Source organism: Panthera tigris, chromosome E2, assembly GCF_018350195.1.
Source record: "Panthera tigris isolate Pti1 chromosome E2, P.tigris_Pti1_mat1.1, whole genome shotgun sequence".
Classification (NCBI taxonomy): domain Eukaryota; kingdom Metazoa; phylum Chordata; class Mammalia; order Carnivora; family Felidae; genus Panthera; species Panthera tigris.
This window is the reverse complement of record NC_056674.1, coordinates 15,312,510-15,327,483: the sequence shown is the minus strand read 5'-3', so window position 1 is coordinate 15,327,483 and position 14,974 is coordinate 15,312,510. Positions and strand designations below refer to the sequence as shown.

The 14,974-nt window shown below is 62.5% G+C and overlaps 2 protein-coding genes across 2 annotated transcripts in view; one reads left to right on the top strand and one right to left on the bottom strand.

The window, feature by feature from the left end:
• The window catches only part of ACTN4 (actinin alpha 4), a 69,712-nt gene extending 69,294 nt beyond the window's left edge, over positions 1 to 418 (top strand). Inside the window, exon 21 of the mRNA XM_042970130.1 lies at positions 101 to 418. Within this exon, the coding sequence (XP_042826064.1) occupies positions 101 to 259 (159 nt within the window). The 3' untranslated portion in view covers positions 260 to 418. The remainder of the gene's footprint in view (positions 1 to 100) is intronic.
• Positions 419 to 1,923: 1,505 nt separating this feature from the next.
• Positions 1,924 to 13,048, bottom strand: CAPN12 (calpain 12). Its single transcript, XM_042969369.1, has 21 exons — positions 12,659 to 13,048; positions 12,108 to 12,177; positions 11,833 to 11,951; positions 11,535 to 11,668; positions 10,651 to 10,819; positions 9,587 to 9,661; positions 9,431 to 9,516; positions 9,286 to 9,360; positions 8,498 to 8,661; positions 8,170 to 8,402; positions 7,872 to 7,883; positions 7,533 to 7,741; positions 7,348 to 7,390; positions 7,191 to 7,250; positions 6,619 to 6,676; positions 6,159 to 6,229; positions 5,996 to 6,058; positions 5,298 to 5,376; positions 2,223 to 2,339; positions 2,079 to 2,137; positions 1,924 to 1,985 (listed from the first exon to the last, which is right to left on the bottom strand). Exons 1-21 carry the CDS (start codon positions 12,893 to 12,895, stop codon positions 1,959 to 1,961), a joined length of 2,160 nt encoding a protein of 719 aa, XP_042825303.1. The 5' UTR covers positions 12,896 to 13,048; the 3' UTR covers positions 1,924 to 1,958.
• Between the last annotated feature and the right edge of the window lie 1,926 nt (positions 13,049 to 14,974).

Below are 14,974 nucleotides of genomic sequence, written 5' to 3'. Positions count from 1 at the left end.
CCCGGCAGGGAGGGGCCCTTGCAGCCAGGACTGGGAGAGGGGGGCTGGGCAGAGCCGGTGGGGGTGGGGGTGGCTCACAGTCCCACCCTCCCACCCCTAGAACTTCATCACGGCCGAGGAGCTGCGGAGAGAACTGCCCCCCGACCAGGCCGAGTACTGCATCGCTCGCATGGCGCCGTACCAGGGCCCTGATGCTGTGCCTGGCGCCCTCGACTATAAGTCCTTCTCCACAGCCCTGTACGGAGAGAGTGACCTGTGAGGCCCCCACTGGAGAAACCCCAACCGAACGCCCCCTCCTCACAGCCTCCAGGAGGGGCTGGGGGAGCCCTCGGCCCTTCTCCCCGCTGTGGGGGCCTCCCAGGTCCTGTTCCTCTGACTCTGTATCTATGCAAAGCACTCTGTCAGTTCTTTCCGGGGGGGTGGGGGTGGGGGTGGGGGGTGGGGTGGGCAGGGAGGGGCTGGGGCAGGCTCTCTCCTCTCTCTTTGTCTGTTGGCCCCCTCCCCCTGCATAGAGGTGAGGGAGACTTTCGGGGTCAGCGCTTCTGGTCTGGTAAATATATATGATGTGTTGTTTTGTTTTTTAACTATGTGGAGGGGACCGTGGATTCCCACAGCAAAACAGGTCCCCTCCAGGCCCTAGGAATGCCCCCCACACTTTGTCCCTTCCCCTTGCCTACCCCCACCCACCACCACCACCACCACCACCACCACCACGAGGTCCCTTCAAGGCCTCCCACATCCAGGCCAAAGCCCTACGTGCCTTGTCCAGGAACCGCCCTGGCCTGCCCTGGGCCCTGCAGTGGGCCCAGCAGAGGGCGACACAGCTGCCCAACAGGAAAGAGGACCCCGCCTCGCTCCCTTCTTCCCTCTCCCCTCACCTGCGATTGCCAGGAGATGAGGGGGTGCAACTCAGCACCCTCCTTTTCTGCAATGGAAGAGTAGGGTTGGGCAGACCAGCCTCTCACCCCCACCCCCAGCCAGCCCCCGCCTTGCTTTGTCCAGACATGTATATCTCTCAGATTTTTCTAAGGACCAAAAAGCAAAAACAAAAAAAAAAACAAAAAAAAAAACAAAAAAAGAAAAAACACAAAACAACAAAAACAAAAAATGCACACACAAGAAAAACCTATAAAAAAGGAATTAAAAACTTTCAGAGAATTACTATTTACTTTATGAACTTACGGATTTATTATATAAATATATATTCACCTAGCAACACATCCTTGCCGCCTTCTGCTCTCATGATGAAGACATAGCTGATCTGCTGCCCTCCCCCAGCCCCTTCCCGCTTTTCCTCTCTGCCGTCTGTCATTGGGCATGGGTCTCTGGGGACCCTCCCGAGGTGGAGGGTGGGCTGCTGGCCTGGCCGCCTGTTAGTTGATGGGTTTTGCTCCCTCCCCCTCCTCCCCCCTCCCCATTTTTGAGTTTATTCTGATTGATTTGATTTTTTTTTTTTTTTCTCGGTTTCTGGATAAACCACCCTTCTTGGGGACAGGATAATAAAACATGTAATATTTTTCAGAAGGATTCCTACGGTGTTCTCTCTTTTTCTGTCTCCCGTCTCCGTTCTCTGCTTAGCAGAGCCACGGGAGAACCTCTTCCCAGAGCAAGGCTGGGCCTGGGAGATCCCCGTCCCCGTGACTGTAAAAATGGGTGCTACCGGGGACCCGCTCTTGCCAGGCTCCGAGCGCTAAGTCGCGTAGCCTGCACGAGAAGAGTGCCGTCGCCATCCCCGCGTCCGGATGGGGAGAGCAAAGCGCAGAGAAGTGCAGGGAGCTGCGTGGCCAGCATCGCCCGGCTGGTGGGCACTGGAGCCAGAAGCCGCTCCAGGCGGGCTGGCTCCCGCGGCGACGCTCTGAACCGCCGCATCGCGCCAGAGCACCGGCCCCGCGTGCCAGGCGGGGGGGGGGGGGGGGGGGGTGTCCCGGCGGCTCTTCCGCCTCCGGCCGCAGGTGCTGCTAGGAGAAGGTGGCCACCTCCATCCACTGGGGGAGAGAGGACCGCCGGCTCGAGGCAGAGGTCCCCGGGGAAGACGCCCACCCGGCCGCCCCGAGCCGCTCCCTCCGGCCCAGGCTCACCTGTCTGCGGGTCAGGCAGACGACGCCCTCGCCTCCCTCCAGCTGCCGGCTGCAGTGGCCTGTGCGGAGAGGGCGGGCTGAGCACCCGCCGTGGCACGTGGGAGACCTCCTCCCCCGGCCCACCCGCGCCCGGGCCGCACTCACGGAAGATGCAGGTGAGCTGGGCTGCGCACGACACGAAGCGCTCGAAGTCCACCTGCAGGCGGCTGTCCCGGTAGCGGCTGGTGAGGGCCTGGGTCAGCTGGTTGTTCAGGTGGAAGCCTAGGGGAGGCCACCGCTGAGCCTCGGCCGTCCCCGTGAGCCCCATCTCGGCGCCGCGCCCCACCGCGACTCTCCCCGGGGAAGACACCGAGCTGCTCCCGCCCCTCGAAGCCCAGCTCTGCCTCGTCCCCCGCCGTGCGGCCGCGGGCAGCTCCCTTCGCTTCTCCGCGCCGCGGCTTTCTCCTCTGTCAGACGGGGACGGTGACGGCCCTGACCCCGCAAGGCTGTGCGAAGATGCCCCACGTGGAGCTCAGAACAGTGGCACACAATGACTGTATGTCAGTCTTATTGTTCTTTAAATTCTAGTGAGTTTCTGCTAATGGACCCTGGAGGATGTTTCTGTGCAGCAAAATGTCGTCAGTCCCACACAGAGCCTCTCTTCATACTCCTACCAGAGGCAATTTCTAAACTTTAGAAATCACCTGATAAAAATCACCTCTGATGACACATCTCAATAGGCTTTTGACAGACCGCATTGCAGGTCAGGTAACCCTCCGAGAGGCAGGGCTGCAGGACGGCTCCCCCTTCCCCCACGTGGCCACATAAACGCAGTTCTGAGGACGATTTCATGGACTTCTGCCACCTCCTAAAGCCCATCTCTGCCCCCTGTTCTGTGCCTTCGTTCACCAAAGAAACGCTTGTCTGGTGCCATCACCTGCTGGGCCTTGTGTGAGGTGCTGTGAACGGCCTGGAGGAGGTCGGGGGCCTGCAGCCCCACCCTGGCAGTGTGACCTCCCACAGCCCCCCGGCCTTCATCTGCCCTGAGCCGGGGGGGACCCTGGCCGGAGGAGGTGGGAGAGCCCAAGAAGGGGCCAGAACCCCTCAGCTGCCCCCTCACATTCCTACTGACCTTTCATGCAGACTGCTTCCTCTGGCCACTCTCGTGCGCTGCCTGGTGTGGGGTCCTGCCCGGGATCCCCTGCCGCTTGGGAAACCCCTCACGCGGTTCACTAGGTCCCTGCTGCCCCTCCCCAGGGCCCCCATTGTCCTTAACCGCCCGGTGGCCTTCGCAGACCACGCCTCATCTACCCCCTCCAACCCCTCCTGCACTTGGACTTTGTGCTTTGTCTTGCCTCCCTGGTACACGATGTTCCTTCTGCCCAGAACGCTCCTAAGCCTTTGTGCCGCCTCCTCCAGGAAGCCCTCTCCGATCCCCCCTCCCTTCCTGCCTGCAGCGTGGAGCACCTCCTTGGCTCCCTGTGTCACCCCGTCCCCACCCTGACCCCTCTGGGCTGTCCCTGTCCTTGGTGGCTCTGGAAGCCGCTGGAGGTAAGGGAAGGGTTTCCGGTCACCACCAAACCCCCAGCGTCAGCCGGCATAGGGCCAGGAGCAGAGCAGGTGTCCGGGGAACACGCAGAGTGTGGCTGAGCTGCAGCAGGTCACTTTTCTTGCTGACCTCCCGCCCCGAGACCTCCCACCATCTCCAGGGGCCCCCGGAGCTTGCTTCCTGCTGGTCCCCTCCCCGGCGCTCCCTCCTCCATACACAGTGGGACCTTCCCTTTGCTCTTGGCTCCAGCCCCCCACATACCCTGACCTTGGACTTGCCTTATCTCCTTCCTCTCCTACATATTAAAAAAACGATTTTTCAAAGAGCCTAGGTCCTCATGAGGCCTCATAGAGCTTTGCTTTCTCACCCCACTGATCTTTCCCCTCTGACCACTGCCTCCCCACCCTCCTCCTCTGGCCACACCAGCCCCCTCTCTCATCTCCATTACCTGGCCCCTTGAAGCTGTTGCAGCGCGGCCCACGCTCTGATCTCAGGGCCTTTGCACAGGCTGCCCCTTCTGTCTAGACCGCACCTGGTCCTGTGTCCCCGAGGTTCAGTCCCCCTTAGCACCCTGGTCCTTCCCTGGCCGCTGTGTCCCAGGCCACCACTCCCCCCCACACACACACACACACACATACACCTGCTTTCTTTTCCCGCCATAGCATGTGTTACCATCTGACCCAGATGATCTTGTTCGTCGTCTGCGGCACCAGAACATCAACCCCCACCCGCAAGAGCACTTTATCAGTCTTCTGCCTAGATTAACACCAGGCACGGACGAGAGGCCCAGTAATACGAACAGCACAAACCCTCCATCACCCCTCGCTCTCGCCTCTGCTTCTGTCCGCCCGGGACTCCATTTCTGTCTCTGTGCCACACCTCCCAGCCTTCTGACTCCATCTCCCCTCCGCTTGGGCTCTTTTCTTGCACATCTCTGGACTTCAAAGGTTCTCCCCCAGGGGCCCCCTGCCTCTCAGACTGGGTCACAGGCTGTCAGGCTTGCCTCCCGTCCCCCCGTGTCTCACCCTGGGCTTGGCTGTGGCAGACGAGCCCTGGGTGGGGTGGGGGGGGAGGGGCGACAGGGAGTTCCCTTCTGGTCCCAGCCCCTCCACACGCACGCACATCCCTAACTTGCTTCAGAGCCCAGGGAAAGCCTTGCTCCCTGGCTCCGCCCCCTCGGGCCGGATTTCGTGCTACAGAGGGAATGAGGCTGTTCCTCTCCCGGAAGAAGCCAGCCTTTCCTAGACCTTTGCCGGGGCAGTGACTAGAAGCAGGTTCCCCCCAGCGCTGAGCCCTGCGGGCTCCTCCCATCTGCCCTGTGTCCTGGCCATTTTACACGGAGACTCCATCAAGGAGATGGACTCAGGTGCCCAGGGCCCCCCCGGGAGTAAGTACAGGCAGGATTCCAGCCCAAACTCAGGGGACTATGGGCCATTTTACCGCAATGCCCTGGGGACCGGTGCCCGTCAGACACGGGCTCCCAGGCTTCCCCTCTCTTCCCCTTCTGGGAGGCCCTGCTCCAGGCCCCCAGCACCCTCCCAGGCCCATCCCCCCTTGCGCCCCGTCTCCCGGGGGCATCCAGTCCCGGCCAAGAGCTGGCAGCAAACTAAGGTGAGCAGGCAGCCAGGCCTGCGAGAGTACAGCGGGTAGGAAAGGGAGCAGACCCGTCCCCGTGGCACCCCCGCACACACCTGCCGCATTCAGCGCCAGCCTCAGCTCGTACGAGTTCATGGTTCCAGAGGCGTCCTCATCGAACTTGTCAAATGTGGCCTGGGCGGGGAGGCACGGGTCAGTCCCACCCCCCGAGCCCCCCAAGCCCCCTGAAAAGGGGACCTTGGAGGCCAGTCAGCCTGGGTTCCCACCCAGCTCCCTTTCTTCCTGGCTTCGGGCCCTGGGCAAGCAGCTCTACCACTTTGAGCAGGTTGCCCAGTCTGTGAAATGGGAATACTAGTAACAGCCGGACACATCAGGATTCCACCCACCAGGGGCTTCGAGAGGGCTCGGCACAGGGAGGCCCTGGACCACTCCCTCCTCCCGGGCCAGAGAGGCGGGAATTAACACTTCCCGCTGGTAGACAAAGGCCCCTCAAGGGGAGGTGACTTGCCTAAGGTCGCAAGGCCAGAGGGGGGCCCCGACCTGGGAGCCGGGATTTCAAACCAGGACCAGAGCCTGTGTTTTCCACCCCTGAGCCACTTAGTGCCCCTGGAGGGACCACAGAAGGGCAGGTGGGACGAGGCCAGATCCCTCCAAGTCGTCCCTCCACGTTGGTATGACGTGGTCCACTTTCTCCTCCCCTGGGGCCCCGTGAGCCCACAGGAGACCTATGTCCTCGTTAGTAAAAGTGCCTTACCTTCCGGGAGGAGGTGGCTCCCCAACCCCCCCCCCTTACCTGCCACTCCAGGAGATGGCCCCAGAGCTGCTGGAAGTGGTGCAGGGTGAGGCTTCGCCCGTTCTGGGGATGGGGCATCTGGTTAAAGTCATTGTCCCCAGAAGGGGGACACGGGCCCCAGCATGCCCATCCTCCCTGTCCAGGCACTGCCCCCCTCATATACCCCAAAACAGCGCAGCAGCTGCTCGCAGGTCCTGAGCCCAATCTCTCGAGGGGTCCGGGCGTGGGACCTGGCTGCAGGAAACAAACGAAGCCGAGTACTTCCTGTGAGCTGGCCGTCATCACGAGTGCTGGGGACTGCCGCTATCCCCTACCGCTGTCCTCACGCCAGCAACTGAGGCTCAGAGAGCCAAGTGACCGCCGGGAACTGGCAGAGCCGACATGTGAACCCAGGCAAGGGGATTCCAAGTCCCCTCGTGGCAGCTACGCCCCCTGCCTCCCTTAGAGAAAGGGGGTCCTTTTGAGTGGGGTGGCCTCAGTCCTGCCACAGGCCCCACACGTGGGAAGACGCTGTCACGCGGAGTCCAGGGCTCCCGTGACCTGACTCCCAGCAGCATCATGAATTAACACACATGGGGCGGGGGGGTGGGGGTCCGTGGGGTCCACCCCGGTCCCCAACTCACCAGGCTCCAGGGCGATGCTTAATAAGGTCTGGAGCTGAGGGGCGCTGAGTGCTTCCTCCTGCTCAAGGAGAGAGAAGGTGTGAGGCCATTCACTCAGGCCATTGGACAACACAGCACAGCTGGGGGCTGACCAAATTAGCATGCTGGGTGGTGCTGGGGACACCGCAGTGACAGAGAGCTCATGGTCCAGGGAGAGCTAGAGACCTGTCCCCAGAGCAGACAGGGCTGCAGTGGAGAAGCACTGGGCCCCTGGAGTCCACAGCAGGCCTGCAGTTGACCAGCCCCGGGGGGAGAGTGTGGGAGAGCTTCCAGAGAAGGGCACGTTAGAAAGATGAGACTTTAGCCGGGGCAGGGGGTGTGAAGGGAGAGAGGGCCATCCAGGCAAAGGTACACAGACTGAGCAAAGGCCCTGAGGCAGGGAAGAGCTGTGAGCATTTTGAGAGCAGAAAGGAGATTTAAGCACAGAGGGACGGAGAAACTAAAGCAAAATGAGACACCCAGGAGGGTTGGGGGGGGGGGTCGGTGTCCAAGGGGAGGGGCGGACCCCCTCCGTCCGGTCCCCCCATCCTCACCTCTCCGGCCAGCTCCTGAAATAGCTGCTCCAGCCCCAGCTCCAGGGGAACGTAGGGGACCTGTGGGGCAGGGCGGGGGTGGCGTGGAGTTTAGTGCCGGCCCAGAGGACCCCCACCCGGTCCTGCCCCGCAGTGCCCATCCCCTGCAGCCCCTCACCAGGAGGGAGTGCAGGTCGGCGCTGATGACGTCATCGATCTCCCTGCAAATGACACAAGGGAAGTGGAGGAGGGGACGCTCCCCCCCCCCCCACCCGCGTCGGGGGCCCCGGGCAGATCCCCGCGGGGGTCCCGGGAAGCGGGGCCCTGGGGCTCCCGAGGGCGGGTCCGGGTGCCCCGACTCACACGGCGGTGTGGCGGCGCTCGGAGAAGACGCGCAGCGTGAAGTCGGCCTCGTCGCCGGCGCGGGCGGCGCTGGGCACCACCAGGTAGTGGCCGGGGCGCAGGCGGCAGCGGCGGCTCACGTCGCGGCGGGCGCAGAAGGGCGAGCGGTCGGCGCGCAGCAGGCCGGGCAGGAGCGCGCGGCTGCGCGGGGAGTCCCACAGGCCCAGCAGCTGCGGGGCCAACGCGGCGCGATCGTGACCGTGACCCGGGCCGCCCGCGGTCACGCTGTCCGCCCGCCGCCCTGGCGCCGGGTGCCCGGGCCCCCGGGGCCGGGATCTGGGGGTCCCCGCCGCGACCCACCTCCTCGGGGATCTGTAAGGAGGAAGAACGGGGCGAGTCAGAGCCCCCCACACCTCCCTCTTCTTCCCATTCCGCCATCATCACGCCCCTGCCCCTCAGTCCCTGTCCCGGCCAGCCCATCTGCGACCCCCTCTGGACCCGGCTCCTGTCTGCACCCTGGGCGACCTTCCCTGCCCCTCGTTCCCCACCCCCACCCCCATGCCCTGGGCTCTGTCCTGTCTCTGACCTCCACCCCTTCGGCCTTCCCAGCCCCTCCACGCCTGTCCCCTGCTGCTTCCGCTAAGCCTTGGGGTCCCACCTGGAACACGTGGAAACCCACGGTGAGGTAAGTGAGGCCCTGGGCCCTCAGGCGCCTGCGGTTGCGCTGGATGAGTGACAGAAGGACGGTGCACTTGGGGATGCGGCCACCCCTCGCAGGGCCCCACGCTCCCGCCGCCCCCCAGCCCCCCCAGGGCCCCTCCTCATCATCGTCCTCTTCCTCATCGGGCTCCAGCAGCGTCAGTCGGAACTGGGGGTTGGTCCAGAAGGTCTCTAGCGGACGGGAGAGAGAGGGGGTCACCCGGCCTGCCACGGCCCTCCCCCCCCCCCCGCCTTGCTCGCTTCTTGGGGCGCCCTCCAGGCCTCACCGTTGCCAGGCTGGCTCCCGCCAGAGTTGAAGCCCCGCACCCAGCGGCCTTGGAAAGTGTGGATGTGCCAGCCCCCACCCGCTGGGCTCGGGCCCAGCACCTCGGGGCTCAGCGAGCAGACCTGGACCGTGTTGAAGCATCGGACGAAGTCCTCCAGCCCCATCCTGCCGGGTGGCCAGCGCTCAGGTCCTCCCCAGCCGCCACCTCCCCGGGGCCCCCGTCTGCCAAAGACCCCAGGATGCCCCCCCTCCAACCACAACCCTCCCCGATTCCTCAAACATCGCCAAGTACCCATCAGTCCACCAGACGGTACCGCGTCTCCGGAAGGGACCCCAGATCGCTGAGCCCCCCAGCTCCCCCGGATCTCTCCAAGTCCCCGGCAATGCCCCACAGACAACCAAGCTCCATACGCTCCTCCCCAATATTGCCAAACTGCCTTCAGCCCCCAAACATCAAGACCCTCGGGCTCTCAGCAGCTGGTATCCTTAAGCCCCTTCAAATGCCCCCGACACCAGCAAGCCTCCTACAATGGCCCTAAATGTTAGCCAGCCCCCTTCAGCCCTCCAAAGATTACTGCTTTTCCCAGTTCCCCTAATATCACTGCGAATTCTTCCTCGACTCCCCCAGATAGAACCCAACCCCGAAGTTACCACCATATGGACAGTTTCTAGCTGTTAAGACTCGTCCCCGTGAACGAGCCCCATGTCCCTGCGAGCAGGCTTCGCCCCCTCCCTGAGCCCCGGGGGCCTGGCGCTGGTCCAGAGGCGGGGCTGGGCTGGGCTCCTCACCAGAACTCGCCATCCTCCTTTTTGACCAGCAGGGCGTCTCGGCACTCGGCGGGGAGCGCGTCCCAGCGTGGGCAGCTAGGGAGACTGGGGGGTGAGGGGAGGGCGGGCGGGTCCGAGCCCCCCACCCACCCCAGATCCATCCCACCTGTCGCTCCAGGCCCCGGTCCACTCCACGCGGCCCCATGGGTTCCGCAGCCGCAGCAGCCGCACCTTGGTGAAGCCCAGGGACACCTGAGGACGGCATCATCCGTGGGCGGTGGCGCCGAGGCACCCCTGTAGCCCGTTCACGGGGGATACTCACCTTGTATGTGCCCGTGACTGAATACGCGTGTCCCTTCACCAGCCCGTCTTCGGTGCGGTACTCGCCCCGATCACTCTGGGGCGGAGGACAGGGGATGCTGAGGCCGCGGTGGGGGGACAAGAGAGTGGCTGCTCCTCTCTGCCCCCCCCCCCCCCCCCCCGCTCCTGCCACCACAGCAGGAGCAGAGCTCCGAGAGGGCGTCGGATGGGGGAGTGAAGGCAAGAGGGAAAGGAGAGAGAGGAAGATGAGACAAAAATACTTGGAGAGGGCAGAGAAACCCAAAGGACCGGGAATCAGTAACTGAGCACAGGATTAAGCAAATGAATGAGTGAAGGAATTAGACCAATTCAGCGAATGACTATGTGATGGGGTCACAGATGAACATATGACTCAAGCTGAGCCCATGAAAGTCAATCCTAAGACTTTTGCTGAAATTCTCAGAAAGAGGCTTTGCCTTTAAAAAAAGTGGGGGCGGGGGCGGGCGCCTGGGTGGCTCAGTCGGTTAGGCCTCCGACTTCAGCTCAGGTCATCGGCTCAGGTCATGATCTCGCGGTCCGTGAGTCCGGGCCCCGCGTCGGGCTCTGGGCTGTCAGCCCAGAGCCTGGAGCCTGTTTCAGATTCTGTGTCTCCCTCTCTCTCTGCCCCTCCCCTCTTGATACTCTGCCTCAAAAATAAATAAACATTTAAAAAAAATTTTTTTTAAACCACTTAAATAATAAAAACCACTGGGGTGGTAGGAGGGACCCGCAGTTGTGGGAGCCCTTTGGAGCCCATGAGAGGAATGCCCGCCCAGGAATGAAACTAATCCGGAACCAGGAATAGAAAAACACATTCTCAACATCCACTGGATGAGCACCTGGATTCAGCTGTGCCTGAAGCCCGTTTGGTTATGAGAGCAAATACATTTCCTTTTGACTTGCCGGAGTTGGATGGGTGAGAAAGACCAGCCAGCAGTGAACACAGAACAGAGAAGAAGGCACAGGAGTCCACACCCCCCACCCCTCTCAAGCCCTGACTGTGCCCAGGTCCTGATGGGGGTCCCCATGGGGGTGTGACTCTCTCACCAGGGCAGTGGCGCCCACGAGGGACTCCTTGGCCAAGGCATGGCGCAGGGCGGAGAAGAGGCCTGGGGTGTCTCGCCTCAGGTAGAGTACCTCGCCCACGCCGCCTGTGAAGTCCACGAAGGCCTCATTCATGTGGCCGCCTCGCATCACCTCATAGGAGCCGTGGAGCCTGTGGGGGCAGGTCCGGGGTGAGAACGTCTCGGGCACGTATGAGCATCTCACGCACCGTCCCCGCGCCGGGACCTGGGGTCCCCCGGGGTGTGCGGGTCCAGGGGGCCAACCCTGACATCTGCAGACTCCCAAGGTGGGTAGGGGACTGTGGCACAGTCTGGAAGCCCTTGGAGATTGGACCTGTGGTCCCTGGGCCGCACGACTGTGTGATGTGGGAGATCACAGGAGAGCTCTGCCAGAATTCTGGGCATCCCGGGAGCCGTGTCTGAAACTCTGAGTCTCCGGGAGATGTCTGCGTGGGCTTGTGGGGGATTTCAGAGCCACAGGGTGGAGAAAAGCAAAGATCGAGGGTTCCATGGACTCCACTCAATATTTGGGAGGTGCTTTGGCTTCCCAGTATAGTAGGAGAGATTTTTTCTGGATTCTCAGGGGAGATCTTAGCTCTGGTGGCTCCAGGGCCCGAGAGAGGAGATTTCAGGCTCCTGAGGAATTGCAAGGGTTGGCGGGTCTCTAGGAACGTTTTGTGTGAAATGTGGATAGAGGGAGGTATTGATAATTTGGAGGCCCTCGGGGGATGGTGTGACCTCGGGGGCCTGGGAGCCGTGACGTGGTTTGGGACCCTTGGCGGGCCGTGTAGAGGGTCTCAGCCGTCCGCCTCCGGGGACCCCTTGTGGGGTGGGGCCTGCCGGCTGGGACGTGTGCTGGGTCCTTACTTGGCATAGGCCTTTTCCAGGAGCGGGGCCCAGAACTCGTTCCGCTGATCTGAGCGCACGAATATCAGCTTCCCGTCACGCACCGGCAGCCTGTCGTCCACCACGACGTCCACCCAGCGGCCAAACTGCCAGAGCTGGTGCGAGAAGGGCAGGGTCCAGGCTTCCAAGGACCCCATCCTCCGACCCCAAGCCCTGCCGCACCGGCCCATGAATTACAGCCCCAAGGGGACAGTGTCAACGGTGATATCCATGTCACCGTGGGGGAGACTGAGGCATGAACAGAGGTCCTGAGCTCTACCTGGAAGTGGAAGACACCTGCGTAGCCCCCTTGGAACCCCTGTCCAGGGGGCACCACCCGGCACAGGAGTCGGGGATACAGAGTGAGGGAGGCAGCGGCCGCAAGAAACCAGCAGTTACCTGGGGGGGAGAGATGAGGACTGGGGGAGCCTGGAAAGAGGGAGACTGAGGCGTAGGGAGAGGAGACCCTGAGGGGGAGACCCAGGGGCCGAGCCGGCAGGGTCCCAGCTGCAACTTGCCAGATCTGGGGGCCCCAGAGGGGTTCGGTGGTCTTACCTAGACGCCCCTGACACACGTCTGTTCGGCTCATGTCCTCACAGATGAACTGGGGCTCGGCGCAAAACTCCTGGGGGGGTTGGGGGATTCCAGGCCTCAGCCAGGAAAGGGAGGGAAGGAGCAACTGAGAGGTCCGATGCCTGGGTCCCCTCCTGCCCTCACTGCTCCAGGGCAATGAGCGCCTCCAACCCTGGGAGAGGCTCGTAAAGCCCGTGGACAGGGATTCGGCTTCCCTGGGCCTCGCCAGACCCGGGAGTCACAACAGCCAGCCCTCCTCCTCGTATCCGGGGCTCCCAGTCTCCTCCTCCCTCAGATCCAGGGGCCCAGCCCCCACAGCCCCCTCCTCCCTCGGACCCAGGGGCCCAGTCCCCCTATAATCCCCTTCTCCCTCAGACCCAGGGGCCCAGCCCCCACAGCCCCCTCCTCCCTCAGACCCAGCGGCCCAGCCCCCACAGCCCCCTCCTCCCTCAGACCCAGCGGCCCAGCCCCCACAGCCCCCTCCTCCCTCAGACCCAGCGGCCCAGCCCCCACAGCCCCCAGCCACACATTACATGGGGCCTCAGCCATTCCACCCCTTTGGCCTTCTCCGAGTCCGGCCCCAGCTCATCGTAGCCAAGGGCATCGGGGCCAGCAGGGAAGTAAGGATCGCGGAACAGGATTCCCTCATCCAGGCAGGCTGCTCGGATCGCCTCGTATCTCTGGCCCCGAAAGGGCTTCGGGCCCCTGGTCCCAGGCCCTGCCTCCTCGTCCACCAGCTGGATAGTGACCCTCCTGCTGCCACACGCCATCGGGACACTCTGGGCTCCCAGGCTGGCCCCCGGGCCCTTTAACCTCCTGAGTCATGGGGGTGGGGCCTCCCCTCCATCAGAGCTCCGATGGGGGTCTTTAGGCAGTGAGGAGCCTTCCCTTGTTAATACTAATTGATGGTTTGGGGTGCTAGGCAGCGGGGACGCCTCTTCTGTGGTTTCCTCCCCAGGGCGTGGGGCCTTCAGTTGTGGCTGGGCCAGAAACTTAATGGGCTTGGCCGACAGCAGGAGGGAAGGCAGGCAGAGCTGAGGGACAGAGAGTCCTGGAAGGAGGTCAGTGTGGGGGTGTGTTTCTGCCATCTCGTCCCTGCCCCTCCCTCTGTGGAGCTGGGGCCGCAGGGGTGAGGAGGGCGGCGTGTTTATCCTGCGTGTCTCCATCTCTCCTCGTCTCTCCATCAGACGGTTTCTCTCTCTGCCGTGGTGTCTCTCTTCTCTGTCTCGGCCTCACTGTCTCTGTCTCTGTCCATCTCTGTTGTCTCCTCTTGTCTTCCTCTGCTTTTATTTTTCCTGTTGTTGTTTTTAGCTCTTAGTTTTTGTCACTATATCTGTGTCTCTGTCTGTATCTCCCTCTGTCTCCATCCCTCTCTCCGTATCTCTTTGGGGGTGTCTCGTTCTCGCTGTACCTTCTGTCTGGTGCATGCCTCCCAGTCCGTCCCTCACCACCCTTTTCTCTGCCCCTGTAGCTTCTCAAGTCACCCACGGTGGACCCCGGGCCCCCTCTGGCTCACTCGTCCCGGGCCACCAGGACCCTGTCTCCCCCTTCCCCGACACGGCAGACCTCGGCCTGTTTGCCCCACACAGGGCTGACTGTGGAGGGCCCACTCTGCACCTACCTGCCCCGGGTCGGGAGGTGGGCCCGCCGTGACCGTGACCGTGACCAGTGACACCCCACCCTACCCACGCGCCGCTCAGGGTCCAGTGGAGCGGTATTTCCCCAAAAGGAAGCTGGAGCCTTTGGAAGAAGTGATAGAAATTGGTTCTGAGAGGCCACAAACTCACCAGTCTGGGTCCTGGCAGACTTTTACCCCCAGCGGGGGTCCCCTGCACTGTCACCTCTGTGGCAAGAGATGTCCCTGGGTCCTCAGGCATTCTTCCCTCCGAATGGACCGAAAGACACTGTCTGAGCCCCTGGCTGTGTGGCCACCAAACAGGGATCATAAAACAGGGTACCGTCCTGTAGAATTGCCAAGGCCACCCCCTCCACCCCCCACCCCCCCCCCCCCCCGCCATGTGAGGCAGGTGACAGTGGTTTGGAACACCTGCCAGGGTTAAGAGCCAAGGGGCTGGGGTTCGTGCCACTTACAGACTGTGTGTCTTGGGCAAGTCACTTAACCTCTCTGTGCCTCAGTTTCCTCATGTCTACAACAGGAACGATAATAATAGGACCAACGTCAGAGGGTTGTGTGAGAAGCAAATGAGTGAACCCGCGGGACATGTTCAGAGCAGCACCTGACACGTGGATGCTCAGGAAACAGCTGTTCCCAGTGCATCTGAGGCCCCCATTCCCACCGACAGGTCACGGCCCTTTCCCCTGTTTGCCCCCCAAGTACTACTACTAACAGTAGGAGGAAGCATTGAATAAAACCTGACTGACACCTGGCAGTGAGCAGGAAACTGCCTGTGGAGACTGCCTGTCAGATCCCAGACCGTTCGCCACCTGCCGGCCCCTCCTGGCCTCCGTCCGCAGGTCCCCGCAGGTCCCTGCTGGCCACAGCTCTTCCTAGCTCCCTGCCGGCTGCCTGCCCTGGTGCAAGGCTCTGATCACATCCCACGAACAAGAGTTCGCTTGATTCTCCATCTCCCTCCTTACGTCCAGGGTCCCAGATACGCCTTCCCCCGCCAACGAAAGAAAAACGCATTGATGCCAGAGTCCTGGACGTCTGTTGCTTTGGGAGCCGAGTATCCTCCACCGATTTTTCTGGAATCGGCACCCCCAATACGTTTTGGGGATCCAAGGGTCCTTTAGTCTCAAGCCGTGTGGCTCCAGGACGGCTGGCCCCTCCCCCGAGCTCCGGGGAGGAGCGTTTGACCCAAACCAGCCAATCGGAGCAGCGCAGCCCT

What these genes read in the sequence shown, in the direction of transcription:
- CAPN12 (XM_042969369.1), bottom strand. Translation starts at nt 12,895, where the DNA reads ATGGCGTGTGGCAGCAGGAGGGTCACTATCCAGCTGGTGGACGAGGAG. An exon ending in CAGGTGTCTTCCACTTCCAG is followed by an intron (nt 11,669 to 11,832) that starts GTAGAGCTCAGG and finishes TTCTCGCACCAG; the next exon opens with CTCTGGCAGTTTGGCCGCTG. An exon ending in ACCGGGGCCTGGAGCGACAG is followed by an intron (nt 9,361 to 9,430) that starts GTGGGATGGATC and finishes CAGTCTCCCTAG; the next exon opens with CTGCCCACGCTGGGACGCGC.